The sequence below is a fragment of the Carcharhinus amblyrhynchos genome, chromosome 10, assembly GCF_965287045.1.
Source record: "Carcharhinus amblyrhynchos chromosome 10, sCarAmb.v2.hapA, whole genome shotgun sequence".
NCBI lineage: Eukaryota > Metazoa > Chordata > Chondrichthyes > Carcharhiniformes > Carcharhinidae > Carcharhinus > Carcharhinus amblyrhynchos.
Window position 1 is genome coordinate 58,411,914 of NC_137333.1, and position 15,450 is coordinate 58,427,363.

Genomic DNA, 15,450 nt, shown 5'->3' on the forward strand with positions numbered 1-15,450 from the left:
AATCGTATTAAATGGCGGAGCGGGCTCAAGGGACTGAATTGTCTACTCCTACTCCTAGTTCTTATAATTCTTAGGTCCTAATATGGGATAATGTGGTTCATTTATTTTCGTACATGGTAGGCAGAAGTAAAGTGAATGAGTTTTGATTATAATAGTCAGTCTGTGCTTTCACATGCTATCCGGTATTTGGGAAGAAATGGAGAAGTGCATCCAAGGGCACAAGTTAAAGGCATGAACTCCAGTTCAGATCACACTATTGTATAATTAGATATTGGGCAGTGCAGACTCAACCCTAAACGTACAATGCACAGACTACACAAGTCTGGGACAACCAGTACCTCTGAACTGGAGAGAAATTTGTAACGCATAGTTAACATCATGCAAGTCAAACAAAGCAAAACAAAATATGTTAAATGTGCAAAAGTGTGAACATACTTTCAAATATTTCCACCCTGCTGTAAATACTTTCCTCATATTTTGCTAGTTACCACCGTTGGGAGCGTGTAAAATCCAGCTGAGGTCTCAGATTTCTTTATTATTATCTTTTTTACACTATATTTATCTAGCTTCAACCAATGTCTTCTACGAGCATGTGTTTAAAAATGTATCCCTGCAAGTACCGCAGGTTCTGGATTCTTATTGTACCTGGTAAATTAAAATGAATTGGAACAGAAGAATGATTTAAAATCGCATGTACTCTAAGAGAAAACATAAAAGAGTAATTAATAATTTCATAATGTAATTGTTTTATATTTTGAGGACAAAACTATTCTAAATACTAATGTTTATTACTCTTTCTGCTTTCTATTGATAGTTCCATAACATTTAGTCGAGGGTACTGTTAGTGGGCAGGAGGGTGGGGCAGTGGTAATGATGCAAGCATGGGATTGTTGAAGCCATTCTATATTTGATCACTCTACAATGCTCTAAAATGTCGCCTTACTCCACCACTTATCCAAAGCAATCACAGCTACAGTTAGAAACAATTTTATTTTTTAAACAACGTCCTTTTATATGTACAGTTAATTCAGTTTCTCTGTTCGTGAGATGTTTCACAGATTATTACAAAACTCTAATCACTGATAACGTCATTATATACCAGGAAGAAAAGAAAACATTCATGCCATGGGATTTAATTTGCTGTCTCACAACTTAGAAACTCACCACAAAGCAGCAAGCTGCTTATCTGCTTGAGTGGCTGTTGCACCTGAATGAGTCTTCAGTCTCATAGCATATCTTTAAATAAAGCACAAATCAAAGCAATATAAATAAAACATCAAAGAAAAATTACCAACATTTTACCAGGTTCACTGCCAAGATGACACATTCAACATACATCCAATGTGTTTTAATTTGATATTATCAAGCAAAAACTGTACAGAAGTGCTAGAACATTTGTTGTTTTTTGTTCAGTGAAACTGCAGCATTTTTATGTACCCCGAATAAATCTGAGCTATTAGTAAAATTGTGTTATCCATGTAAGGAGATTTTGCTAGGTCTTTTATATGACCTAGAATCACAAATCAAATGTTCTAACTGTTCCCGCTGGCAGGATTTTTTTAGTTCTACCAATGGCAATCCCTACCGTGGATCACAGATTCACTGGTATAAGAGGCTACACACAATAGCTGGAATTTTACCAGCACACCTGTTCCAATTCCAGGGGCAGATGGATTCCACTGCAATCCATCTAGTCTGCAGGTGGAGAGGCCATTGTAACTCCCTGACCCTTCCACCCAGACAGATCAATGCTGATTGGTGTAGGCATTAAGGATACCAAGGAGTATCGCTAATGACATGCCTTTATCAGCCTTATCCTTCTATCTGCACAAAATCACCGCTCTGGAGGCTGCTGCCAGAACTCTTGTGGAAAAGCTGTGGTACACAATCGAGTGGGTTATTTGGAAGTGTGAGAAAGAAACCTGATACTCAATTGCTCTTAATCCCAAGTTTATGCCCAACAGTAGAGAAAGAGAGAGAGAGCGCGAGAGAGAGAGAGAGAGAGAAGACAGGAAGGGCTGGCTTGACCTCAAGAACATCACTGAGTTAGAGGAGCAGGCAGCTGAGCTGGACAGAGAGAAACTGGACTAAGCCAATGCAGATAGAGAGGACGGCATGTGGGCTCCATCCAGTAAGGATCTGTGCATAATGTAATCACATAGAAACCTAAGGGTCATATGTTATTCCATGGTGGAGACTGTTCATGCAGTCACTTGCTCTCTTCTCTCTCTTACAGGTGCCAACAGGAAGAGGGCAAGGGAACAAGAGGAAGCCCTGTTCAGCAGTTCCTCCAGCCCACAGAACATTGGGGAGGAAGAAGAAAGTGCACCTGAAGAGGTGTCACAGCAGTGACATGCACCCTCCACCAGAATACGGACACACACCTCAATGGGTATGAGATGCAGTTTAGGCAGGATCTCATATTCTTGTGGTCACCTCACATGTAAATGTCCTCAGCAAGAGATAAGATCAGTCAAGCTCCCGGGAACTCGGCGCGCTGTCAGCGAAGAGTCATCTGTGACATCCAAGTTGGTTGATGAGATTCCACAATGAACAATGCACAAATGTTGGGGAAGCTGCAAGAAATGGGCAAACATTGTGCAGAGGTGAAGGTGTCCATCCACCTGTTCTCTGATGACATGTGTCTGCATTGAGTCTTCATGGGGAGGGTGATGGGTGTCATGGAGAGCCCGGTGCAGCTTTTGCTGGAGATATGTGGAGACCTGCACTCCATTGCTTTAAGAAGTCTCACAACACCAGGTTAAAGTCCAACAGGTTTATTTGGTTACACAAGCCACTAGCTTTTGGAGTGCTGCTCCTTCCCAGGTCAGTGGGAGTTCTGTTACAAACAGGGCATATAAAAACACAGACTCAATTTACAAAATAATGGTTGAAATGCAAGTCTTTGCAGATAATCAAGTCTTAAAGGTACAGACAATGCGAGTGCAGAGAGGATTAAGCACAGGTTAAAGAGATGTATATTGACTCCAGCCAGGACCGTTAGTGAGATTTTGCAAGCCCAGGCAGGTCGTGAGGGTTACAGATAGTGTGACATGAACCATTGCTCCATTGCTTTAGCCATGGGTGAGCTTTTGCAGTGGCTATGCCAGATCGGCCAAACGACACCTCAACCTCCCTCAACTTGCCCCTTCTCCTCCAGGGGTCAGGCAGGCACCCTCAGGTATTCAAAGGGAAGAAGACCAGCTGTCGGACATCCCGGGACCTCATCTCAAGCCTCTCTGTGGGTGTCCGGTCCTTCAAAATCCCCCTTATCTGTGACCCCTTCAGCTTCATTCTCTGTGACTGCAGAGGAAGCAGTTCCCCCATAGCAGAACAGCCAAAGGTAGCCAGGGCCCTCCACGACTCAGGTCTTCAGAGGACAGCAGCCAAGGCCATTTAAGACTACATGGTCAACTGGTCAGCAGGCTGCGTCCACCTCTACTGCAGAAACTGGGGAAACATCTCGAAGAAGTGGTTGGGAACAGTAGATTAAGAAATTTTGGTTTTACAGGAGTTCCAAGGTGCACTATGATTGTTATTGATATATTATGCTTGTGAATAAACTTATACCTTAATGAAGTTTAATTTAGTTTAATTGTGATTCGTAGTATAGGTAAGGTATATTGGTGGGGTAGGTATTTGGAATTATGAGGATACGGCCTGGGTAAGGTGCTCTGCCAGAGTTGGTGCAGACTCAATGGGCTGAATAGCCTCCTTCTGCATTGTAGGGATTCAATGAGTCAGCCAAAGCAAGTCACGTACATTTTAATTTTCCTGATTTAGGCCCCAACTCCTGTGCAAGTTTGTTGTTAGTACAAATCTAAAATTGCTAAATTTGCAATACAAAGCATTATAAAACTGTCCTGAGGACAGATAGAATGACAGACAGAAAGTACATTTCAGTGGTATAGAATGGCAGAAAGGGAATTGATCTATTAGAGTTTGCTTAGCAGATAATTCTTTAATGACAGGTCATCACTGGTAATGTCTAGTCAAATATGGCAGCATAAAGAATTTTTGTTAGATATGTACCCTGCAGTACAATGTGAACTGGAGGTTGCAGCATTCTGCTGATAGATGAAGGGATGCGGTAGCTCTGACAAAGGAAATGGACAACATTCAAGAAATAATTGTAAAACTTAGAATAGTAAAACATATTTAACAACAACTCTCAAGAGACTGTCTGCCATGAGACTTCAATTTTATTCAAAATATCTACTTTTTTACTTGTATGATAATATTAACATATAATAATGATTGTTAAACTTCCAAATTTTATCTGAATGTTGAATTTATTAGTTCCTTGAAAAAGGGGAACCTTAATCGGGAAAGTCAAGTTAATGGTTGGGATTTTCAAGCCTTTCCTGCTGGCAAGATTTTCCAATCCAGTAGAAAATGACCCTCCACGGCCACCCCCCAGTGGCAGAACAGGAGAACCACATAAAATGCCATAGATAACGACAGGACCAGAAGATCCTATCTGACCCTGCCACCAGAAAACATGCCATGAGGGTGCAGGAAAATCTTGCCCTATATATTTCCATCATATGATCAAAAATAGGATTATAAATCAGAGTTCTGAAGAAGAGTTGACATAGCTGAGATTATTGCATTTTGGATTCCTAAGAATCCACCAAGAGTGTATATCAGGAAATTCTGCATCTCGGGCTATGATTTTCAATCCCTTAAAATTAACATTCAGACAATTTTAGGCTAAAGGCACGCCTGGCATATTATTTTGGTGCATTAATGGAAAATCCTGATTTAAGTAAAAGCTAAATACTGTAGATATTGGAAATCTGGAAGTGCAATTGAAAATATTGGAAAAATCCAGCAGGTCTGGCAGCCTATGTAGAGAGACAAAAACAGAGTTAACGTTTTCAGACAAATATGACTTCTTCAAAACTAAATTATTTCTATAGCAATCCTATTTCCGACCACAAGATGGCAATATGTAGTTTAACTAGCCTGATCAAAGCTCCCCTTTTACAATGAGCGAATAAAGTCAAAATTCAAATAAATTTGAAACTGCAGAAATTATCATCGTGTGTTAAGCGTATGGCATAGGAATAGAAGTAGGCCATTTGGCCCAAAGAGCCTGTTCTGCCATTCAATGAGATCACAACTATTCTGGTATGATAACATTCAACTCCACTTTATCCCTATATTCCCTTACTGATTAGAAATCTGTCTATCTCAGCTTGAACATACTATGACTCAACCTCTACAGCCCTAGTAAAGATAAACCACTCTCTGAGAGAAAAAATTCCTCCTTATCTCTGTCTTAAATGAGCGACTCCTAACTCTAAGATTATGTCGTCTGGTCCTAGACTTCCTCACAAAGGGAAACAACCTCTCAGCATCTACCCTGTCAAACTCCCTGAGAACTCTATATAAGGTTGCCTCTCATTCTTCTAAACTCCAATGATCCTCAATCTCTCCTCATATGACAATCCCTCCTTATGTGGGATCAATCTGCTAAACCTTCTCTGGACTGCCTCCAATGCCTGTATATCTTTCCTTAGATAAGAAGACCAAAACTGTTCACACTAGTCTAGGTGTGGTTTAACTGGTGCCTTGTATAGTTTTAGCGAGACTTTCCTATTTTTATATTCCGTTCCCTTTGGAATAAAGGGCAACATTGTATTTGCTTCATATAAGTTATCATACAAGTAAAAGGTTGGAGAGTGATCTTACCAAAAAAATTCTAAGTGTCGAATGAGCGTGAAAATGGGAGAGAATCACACTGATTTTTTTGGGCAAGTTAAAAACCAAATCTTACCACATTCTGAGGAAAAAATAAAACATGATCTGTTTCCTGCCAGCAGGAGAGGGGTTGGGCCTAAGCCTGCCTGAAAGCTGGCAGGTAACAGCAGAGGCACAATTGCCCATGCATAAATCTCTGTTCTGCACAAATACTGATTTCTTTTGGTTTCACAAACATACATTACACAATTTTCCTTTTCTACTCTCCCCAGGTATCACTGGGCTCCATGGCTAATGGACCCAACCCCCTTGTGTACGGGCCGGCTGATCACCCATCCTGCCCCCACTCCCCACGCACCGTCTAATTGCCTGCCTGCACAGCCGCTTGCCCCCCTCATCCTGTTGATCGCCAGTTGCAGAGTGCACAGCATTCCCCTGACCCCACCCCCCCCAATCCTCATTGCAGTGTGCACAGCACCACTCTTGCATGTTTCCCTTAGGCCCCACCCCCTTCAGGTCCCACACCTCTCACTAGGTCCTGCCCCCTCAGACCCCACCCCCTTGGCACTGCCCAGTACCTAGTGGGCACTGCAAGTGTGCCAGGCTGGCAGTGCCCCAGAGAGGGGAGAGAAGGCAAGATTGCCTCCTTGATCGATGAAGTGATTTTCAGATCTTGCATAGGTATGTCTTCCAAATCTCAAGTTTAGTTTGTTGTTTCCCTCTGCTTCTTTTTTTGGCTCAGACCGCCACCTGCCTTTCAAATGCTTTATTGAGATCTCTTATACTCCTTCTCAACTGTGTAGCAGAAATGCCCTAACAGCTGCCTTAAATTAGTCCTGAAAACTTCGTCAATATTATGACTGAATGGTAGGAAAGGGTTAATGCTAATTTAACTTTGAAGGCTTATACAAACAAAACATTCCTTACCAGGGACAGAGGCACGCTTTCAAGACCACAAGTCTGTAGATGGCTTATTGAATATGTCCTGCCTTGTCTGGACTTGTGTGAGGCCCTTTGTTAGAAACGACCTAAAGCAATGGAGTGACCTGGCATGTCTAGGTCCTGGCACTTCATTGATTTAAAGGTCATCAAGGCTACCTACAGAACTGTGTGAGATGATTGACAACAGATTAGTTGAGCTTTTCTAACACATTTCAGTCAGATTAGTCAACAGAATTGTGGAGTTTCTTTAGAAGTTAAGCATATATTAGATAGTATTTGAGACACAAAAAGGTTGATTTTAACTCCCCTATACACTTGAATGTCATAATGTCTTAACCACTCCATTCCCACCCTATGATGCCATTGACAATCAATTTGCTATTTTCACCTGATGTCTGAGGGGGGGGGGGGGGGGGGGGGTGGAGATTTTCTGCCTGACTAAATCTGTGGAGAAAATCTGCCAGAACTGAGTCAACAGGGTGAGATTTGAACATCCTTTCTTCATTTCCTTGTGGACCAGGTGAAGCAGAAATGTTTCCCCAATCCCTACAAGTAAATTATAGACCTTTCCTGCCCCCCAACCAACAACTGGGGATTCCCTTCTTTGCCTGTCACGAGGGACTATTCCCCTGACTACATTGTCTTGTAGCTGATTTTAACAGCCAGACAACCGATTCCCATCAGCTTCCTTGTTGTTCTGGTGGAGTTGGCAAGAGGTATATTGTATGTATATTGGTGATGTTTGATCATTAAAATTGCCTGAGTATCTCTTCTACCTCAATTTAGTTTTATTCCTGTCCAGAAGTTAAAATTGAGACCTAAAGTTCAGTTTACATTTTTAATCTTCAGCTTTCAGTCTGCAGTTCTTGCTTAAGTTCTAGTTCCTTTTTATAATTCTTTGTTTGGTACAAGCCTGTATCTAAGACTGAAAAGTACATCTCGAGCAGGGCTACAGAAGTTAAGCTTATATAGCTAAGCAAGCCAGATATGAGTAGTTCACTTAAATGTACCAGTTTCACTGAGATCAAGGTAAATGAATTCAAGCTAGATACTCCAGGTATAATTACGTGTGAATGGTGGATTTACCCAAAAAGAGAGGTTCCAACTTTACAGATGGAAGTTCATCTCTCTGAAGTAATAATGTAGAAAGAGAAGAAGATTATTTATCCTCTTGAGTCTGTCTACCATTCAGTTCAACCATGGCTGATCTATAATCTAACTCCATTTTTTAAAATGTATTCTTTCACTTCGTTTGTGCATTGCTGGGAAGGCTGGTATTTGGTGCTCATCCCTAAATACCTTTTAATTGAATTGCCTCCTAAGCCACTGCAGAGGGCCATTAAGAGCCATAATATTGTTATGGCTCTGGAGTCTGATGTAGGCCAGATTGGGTAAGGATCACAGATCTCCTCCACAAAAGGACATCAATGAAACAGATGGGTTTTTACAACTATCAGTGATAATTGTCATGGTCACCGTTACTGAGGCTAGCTTTACATTTTGGATTTATTAATTGAATTTAAATTCACCAGCTCTTTAAATATTATTTCATGAAATTTGAGTGTTATTGGCTAAGCCAGCATATATTAACCATCCCTAATAGCTGTTGAAAAGGTGGTGAGATCTGAACACAGGTATCGCAAATGTTAGTCTGTAGGCTTCTGGATTTAGTGACATTGTCACTACGCCAATGTCTCCCATCCATCTGTCCATCCTTGCCCTATATCTTAGTACTTTTGGTTGACAAAAATCTACCAGTCTTAGATAATAAGATTAACAATTGATCTACCATTTATGGAAAAGAGAGCCAAACATCTATCAGCTTTTGCATACACAGGTGTTTCCTAATTTCAAGATTTGGCTCTAATATCTAAACCAGGGGTGCCCAGTGTTTGGTGACTTGAGATCTACTGTTTCAGCAGTCATCCAAACCAGCTCAGTCTTCTCACGTCCTCCCACATTCAAACATGTTGCATAATATAGATCTTATCCTTTCTGTCTATGGGTAAAAAGAACAAGAATGCACCAAGAACACTCTTGTGAACATTATAATGCGAAGATTTCCTCCCCTTAAGGACATTAGTACAGCAGGTGGGTTTTTACTACAATCTAGTATTTTTGTGATCAATGGTTCCAAAGTATCAACCTAGTTTCATTCACTGAATTTAAATCCTCCAACTGTGTGATGGGATTTAAACTCTTGTCTTCCGGATCATTAATCCTGGAATTTGGATTACAAATCCTATGACGTACAATATACTTCAAATGCGGTCAACCAGTCGTTCAGGAACTTGTTCCCAGTCGACTGCAGCGTGGTGTGTGTTTTCTGCACACTTAGCTGTTTCCTTTAATATTTTCAAAACTTTTATCAAAACACTCTTTAATCTTCTGAATTCCAGAAAATACAACCCAAGTTTTCATAATGTCCCCTCAATTTGACCCTTGGAGTCTGGGTTTCATTCTGGTAAATCTATGCCTACTCCCTACGAGGCTACATATATTACTCTAAGGTATGGTGCCCAGAACAGCTTATAGTATTTCAGGTGTGGTCGCACCAGGGCTTTATAGAGATGAAGCATGATTTCCACCACCTTGTATTTCAGATCTACAATTAAAAAGGCCAAGATTACATAGCCTCTTTGATTATCGTCTGTTCATGCATTTTGATGATCTATGTATCAGAATTACAGGTCATTTAGAAATGGAAAATAAATGACCTTACATTTACCTGTTACTTGTCACATTTTTACCTATTCACCCAATCGATCAATATTTCTTTGTAATTTTATGCTTCCGTCTACACTGTTTACAATGCCACCTAGCTTTGAGTCATTTGGATGTGTGTTTTTTCATTACATTATCTAAGTTGTTAATGAATATAATAAATAGCTAAGGCTTCAAACCAGTGCTTGCAGCGCATCACTAGTCACATCTTGCTTATTTAAAAAAACAGCCCACTATCTCTACTCTTGAGCCTGCACTCTCATAATGGGCACAAACCTGATTTCAATATATTTATTTATAATATATAATAATAATTTAAATATAATTAAACATCCCTGTCACCAGATTTTCTCCCCTCTGAGAGGTATACAACAGGTTTACCTAGACATAAATCTGTTGAGGGGATCCTTCTTGGGACACAAAGGTCAGTATAGCTCCCAAGGAAGAATGACATGGCCAGGCAGTGCCCTGGCAATGGCCCCCAGCACTGCACTGGCACAGGTTGACACTCATGATGTGGAGATGTCGACGTTGGACTGGGGTAAACACAGTAAGAAAGTCTCTCAACACCAGGTTAAAGTCCAACCAGTTTATTTGATAGTAAACCCACAAGCTTTCGGAAATGCTGTTCCTTCGTCAGGTGTGTGGACACGTCTGATCAGAACTTTCCACACACCTGACGAAGGAACAGCGTTTGTGAAAGATAGTAAACCCACAATCAGATAAACTGGTTGGACTTTAGCCTGGTGTTATGAGACTTCTTACAGGTTGACATTGCCAGGTTGCCTTCTGGGTACAAATCGGCCTGAGCTGTCAGCTTTGTGAATCCAATCAAACATCACAAATGGTCATCTTTGTCTCAAAGGACGAACAAGAGATCTAATGACTGCTACTTGCAATAGGCATTAACTTTTGAGTATTGGAATGAATTGAGTCCAGGCATTTCGAAAAATAATCTGTGACAAATAAATAAATAATTTGAGTAAAAATCAAATGTACCCATGCCAACTTCCACCAAAGCCTGTTCAGAATGCCGCATGAGTTCTGCAGCTCTTTGCACATTTTCTCACTCATATTGGCTATTGATTCATCGTATTTGCATTTAGTATTGACATACCGGATCAGAACAAGACATATCTTTGAGTTTTCAATTTCTCTGGGAAACATATCTTTCCAAAGTAAGCTTTCTCTAGCTGACATGGTGGTGTACTGATTAAACCTCCAATTTCACGTTTCAAAGATTATGAATTGCATTTCCGCTTTGTGAGCCATAAAGCTGAATTCAATAAATCTGTTCATTTTTGGGCTGGAACCAATAAAATGACCAGGAAAGCTATTGATCTGTTGTAAAAACCCAAATGATTACTGGAAAGAATTCTAATTCCATGTCATGTGATTGACTTTTATCCTCCCTGAAATGGGTGACTAAGCCATTCAGTCATACAAACAACTTAAGAAGAAGGCTTACTGTTTTCACAACCATAGTTGAGCAATAAATAAAGCCTTGCCAGCATCATTCAAATCTTGACAGCAGATATGGAAGGGGAGAGGTACAACAGCCCCTCTTTGGTTCATCTGTAAAGTCTCAACAATTTTGTATCTCAGAATGCTTGAAAAATCAGTAATCCCTACCCTCATAATAATTGGTCTTTCTTAGTTTCTCTTAATGGCCGGGATTCTCCCAAAAAAATTCTAAGTGTTGAATTTGTGTAAAAACTGGAGGAAATCCCGCAGGTTTTTTTCAGTGGGATTTTCAAAATGAATCCCCCACACTCTGTGCGTCACATAGAGCCCTAGCATGAATCACATTGAAAACTGGTGAGTGGGGCCTATTCCCACTGAAGAGGCTACGCCAATCTCTCAGAGATCGCTAAACAAATCCTCCCAGCATAGACATTGCTGGAGTTAAGAACATAAGAACATAAGAAATAGGAGCAGGAGTAGGCCATCCAGCCCTTCGAGCCTGCCCCGCCATTCAATAAGATCATGGCTGATCTGTCGCTGCTCAGTTCCACTTTCCCGCCCTCTCCCCATAACCCTTAATCCCCTCTCCTATCAAAAACCCATCAACCCGCGTCTTAAAAATATTTAGCGAGGCAGCCTCCACCACTTCAACGGGCAGAGAATTCCAGAGATTCACCACCCTTTGAGTGAAGAAGTTCCTCCTCAACTCCGTTCTAAACCGCCCCCCTTTTATCTTGAGGCTGTGCCCCCTAGTCCTATTGTCTTTTTTGAGCAGGAAGAGTCTTTCCACCTCTATCCTATCCATCCCATTCATCATCTTATACGTCTCAATGAGATCTCCTCTCATTCTTCTAAACTCTAACGAGTACAAGCCCAGTTTATTCAGCCTCTCCCCATAGCTCAACCCCCTCAACTCCGGTATCAGCCTAGTAAACCTCCTCTGCACTCCCTCCAAGGCCAAAATATCTTTGCGCAGGTGCGGCACCCAAAAATGCACACAGTACTCCAGTTGCGGCCTCACCAATGCCCTATACAGCTGCAGCAAGACCTCCCTACTTTTATATTCAATCCCCTTCGCTATGAAGGCCAGCATCCCATTCGCCTTCCTGACCACCTGCTGCACCTGCAAGGTGGGTTTTTGCGACTCATGCACAAGGACCCCGAGGTCCCTCTGCACCGTCGCCTGCTGCAGTTTTTCACCCCGTAAGTAATAGTCCTTCCTACCATTCTTCCTACCAAAGTGGACCACCTCACACTTGCCAACATTAAATTCCATTTGCCATTTCCTGGCCCATTCGCCCAGCCTATCTAGATCCTTCTGCAGACTCTCCACACCCTCCGCACAATTTGCCGTTCCCCCAATCTTGGTGTCATCAGCAAATTTCGACTCGGTTCCCTCCTCCAGATCATCTATATAAATGGTAAAAAGCTGAGGCCCCAGCACCGATCCCTGGGGCACTCCACTAGTCACCATCCGCCAATCCGAATAGCACCCGTTGACCCCCACTCTCTGCCTCCTATTTGACAACCAATCCTCTATCCACGCTAACACCCTACCCCCAACTCCATGTCCCTCGACCTTCTGCAATAACCTCTTGTGAGGCACTTTGTCAAACGCCTTCTGAAAATCCAGAAAGACCACATCCACCGGCTCTCCTCTATCCACCGCCCTAGACACATCCTCATAGAACTCCAGTAAATTTGTCAGACACGACTTCCCTTTAATGAAACCGTGCTGCGTCTGCTCTATCAAGCAATTCCCTTCAAGATGCCTCGCAATTTCCTCCTTAATGACAGATTCTAACATTTTACCTACCACAGACGTTAAACTAACCGGCCTATAATTCCCCGCCTTTTGCCTGGCACCCTTCTTAAACAACGGCGTAACATTAGCCGTTTTCCAATCATCCGGCACTTCCCCGGAATCCAGCGACGTTTGGAAAATAACCACCAAGGCATCCACTATCACCTCCGCCATTTCTTTCAGAACCCTCGGATGCATTCCATCCGGTCCTGGGGACTTGTCCACAATCAGCCCCTCCAGTCTGTCGAGCACCGTCTTTCTAGTAACAGTAATGTCATTAAGACCCTCCAGTCCTACCACCTTTCCATCGCTAACACCCGGCAAATTATTCACGTCCTCCTCCGTGAAGACAGAAACAAAAAAGTTATTCAATACCTTAGCCATATCCCCATCCCCTACCACTAGGTCCCCTTTCTCATCCTCTAAAGGACCAACATTCACCCTAGCCAGCCTCTTCCTTTTTATATATTTATAAAAACTCTTGCTATCCTTTTTTATATTAAGCGCTAGCCCAGCTTCATAGTTTCTCCTACCCTTCCTTATCAACTTCTTTGTCAATCTTTGTTGACATTTAAACCTCTCCCAATCCTCTTCTCGCCCACTACTCTTAGCTACTCTAAATTCCTCCGCTTTTAGTTTAACACTTTCCTTCACCTCCTTCGTTATCCACGGCTAATTACCTCTCCTCCTACTATCCTTTTTGACCATCGGAATAAATTTCCGTTGAGCACCAAGAAAGATCTCCTTAAAGATCCTCCACTGCTCCTCAACAGACCCTCCCTCCAACGCGCTCTCCCAGTCTACATTTGCCAATTCTTCTCTCATCCTACCGTATTCCCCTCTATTCAAACAAAGGACGCGTGTCCGGGAACCCACTTTCTCCTCCTCCATCTGCACCAGAAACTCCACCATACAATGATCACTCTCCCCAAGAGGATCCTTCACCACAAGGTCCCTAATTCTACCCGCTTCATTACATAGCACCAGATCCAAGATAGCTCGCTCCCTCGTCGGCACCAACACACACTGTTCGAGGAAACTATCCCGGCAGCATTCCAAGAACTCTTCCTCGAGCCCCCCACGTCCAACATGGGTCGACCAATCAATATGCAGATTGAAATCCCCCATAACTACGGCCGTCCCATTCCTGTACGCTGCACTTATTTGCGCGTTAACAGCCCGCCCCACCTCCAGATCATTATTCGGGGGTCTATAGACGACACCCACCAGCGTCTTCCTCCCTTTGCTGTTCCTAATCTCCACTCACAACGATTCCACCCTCTGCTCCTTGGCTCCAATATCATCCCTTGCTACCACCGTGATGCTATCCTTAATCAGCAGAGCTACGCCCCCCCCTTTTCCCTCCTGCCTATCCTTCCTAAACACTTGATAGCCCTGTACATTCAGCTCCCAGTCCCTGTCACCCTGCAGCCACGTCTCTGTAATGGCCACCAGATCGTATCCATTTGTGTCGATCTGCGCCATCAGCTCATCCACTTTATTCCGGATGCTTTGTGCATTCAGATAAAGTGCTTTCATCCCAGCCTTCACCTGGACCCTATTTGCCGCAACGCCACCAACTATACTCACGCCCCCTACTCCCTCTATTATTGGGACATCCTCGGCCTCTTCCCTTACATGTACACTCTCCTTAACTTTAGACCTCGTAACGTCACCTACCCTCGCACCCTCCCCCCCCAATTAGTTTAAAGCCCTGTCTACAGTCCTCTTTACTCGATTCGCCAGCACTCTGGTCCCAGCACGGTTCAGACCAACCCCATCCCGCCCAAACAGGTCCCACCTACCCCAATACTGGTGCCAATGCCCCATAAATTCAAACCCATTCCTCCCACACCAATCCCTGAGCCACCCATTCACTTCCTTAATCCTGTCAACCCTACACCCATCTGCACACGGTTCAGGCAGTAGCCCAGAGATAACCACCTTGTCGGTTCTACTTTTTAATTCCATTCCCAGCTTTTCATACTCCCTCCCCAGATCCTCAGTCCACATTTTGTCTACGTCGTTGGCACCCACATGTACCACAACGACCAGATTCTCACCCTCCCACTCCAGGTTCCTCTGCAGCCCAGATGCGACATCCCGGACCCGAGCACCAGGCAGACAACACACCCTTCTGTGCACTTTGTCATTGTGACAAAGGACAGTGTCAATACCCTTCACCCCACTATCCCCAGTCACTACTACGTTCCTTTTCCCTTTCTCTTTGCCTATGTCCTGCTGCAGCACTGTACCGTGTGCAGCTTGGCCTCTGTTCCACCCCCCTCCCCCCCACAAGAACATTCCTGGCCTTTCACCAGCGTCCCTCCCCTTCCATGGACCTCCTGGCCTCCCCATTCCCCCCAGTGACCCAAATATCACTGGCCTCCCCATTCCCTCTGACCCAGACAGACATTGCTGGCCTTCGCATCCTCCTCAACCTGGACATTGCTGGCCTCTCCATCCCCCACTGACCCCAGACATTGCTGGCCTCCTGGTCTCCCCATCCCCCACTGACCTGGCCATCACTGGCTTCCCCATTCCAACTGTCCCAAACATAACTGGCCTTCCCATCACCACTGACCAGGAAATTGCTGAGCACCCCCACCCCTCCAATTCCCACTGACCCAGACATTGCTGGCTTCCTGGCCTCCCCATCCCCCCACTGATCCGCATGGACATCATCGGTCTCCCAACCCCACTGACCTGAATATTACTGGCCTCCTGGCCTCCCATTCCCCCTCTGACTCAAATATTGCTGGCTTCCCCATTCCCCACTGACCCAAACATTGCTGGCCTCCTGGCCTCCC

At 43.5% G+C, this 15,450-nt stretch overlaps 1 protein-coding gene across 7 annotated transcripts in view; it reads right to left on the reverse strand.

Annotated features, from left to right (window-relative positions):
- The window catches only part of aff3 (AF4/FMR2 family, member 3), a 258,978-nt gene that overhangs the window by 17,046 nt on the left and 226,482 nt on the right, over positions 1–15,450 (reverse strand). For all 7 annotated transcript variants that reach the window (XM_080197118.1, XM_080197117.1, XM_080197122.1 and 4 more), the window contains one exon: positions 1,165–1,236. In XM_080197118.1, the coding sequence (XP_080053244.1) occupies positions 1,165–1,236 (72 nt within the window). The remainder of the gene's footprint in view (positions 1–1,164; positions 1,237–15,450) is intronic.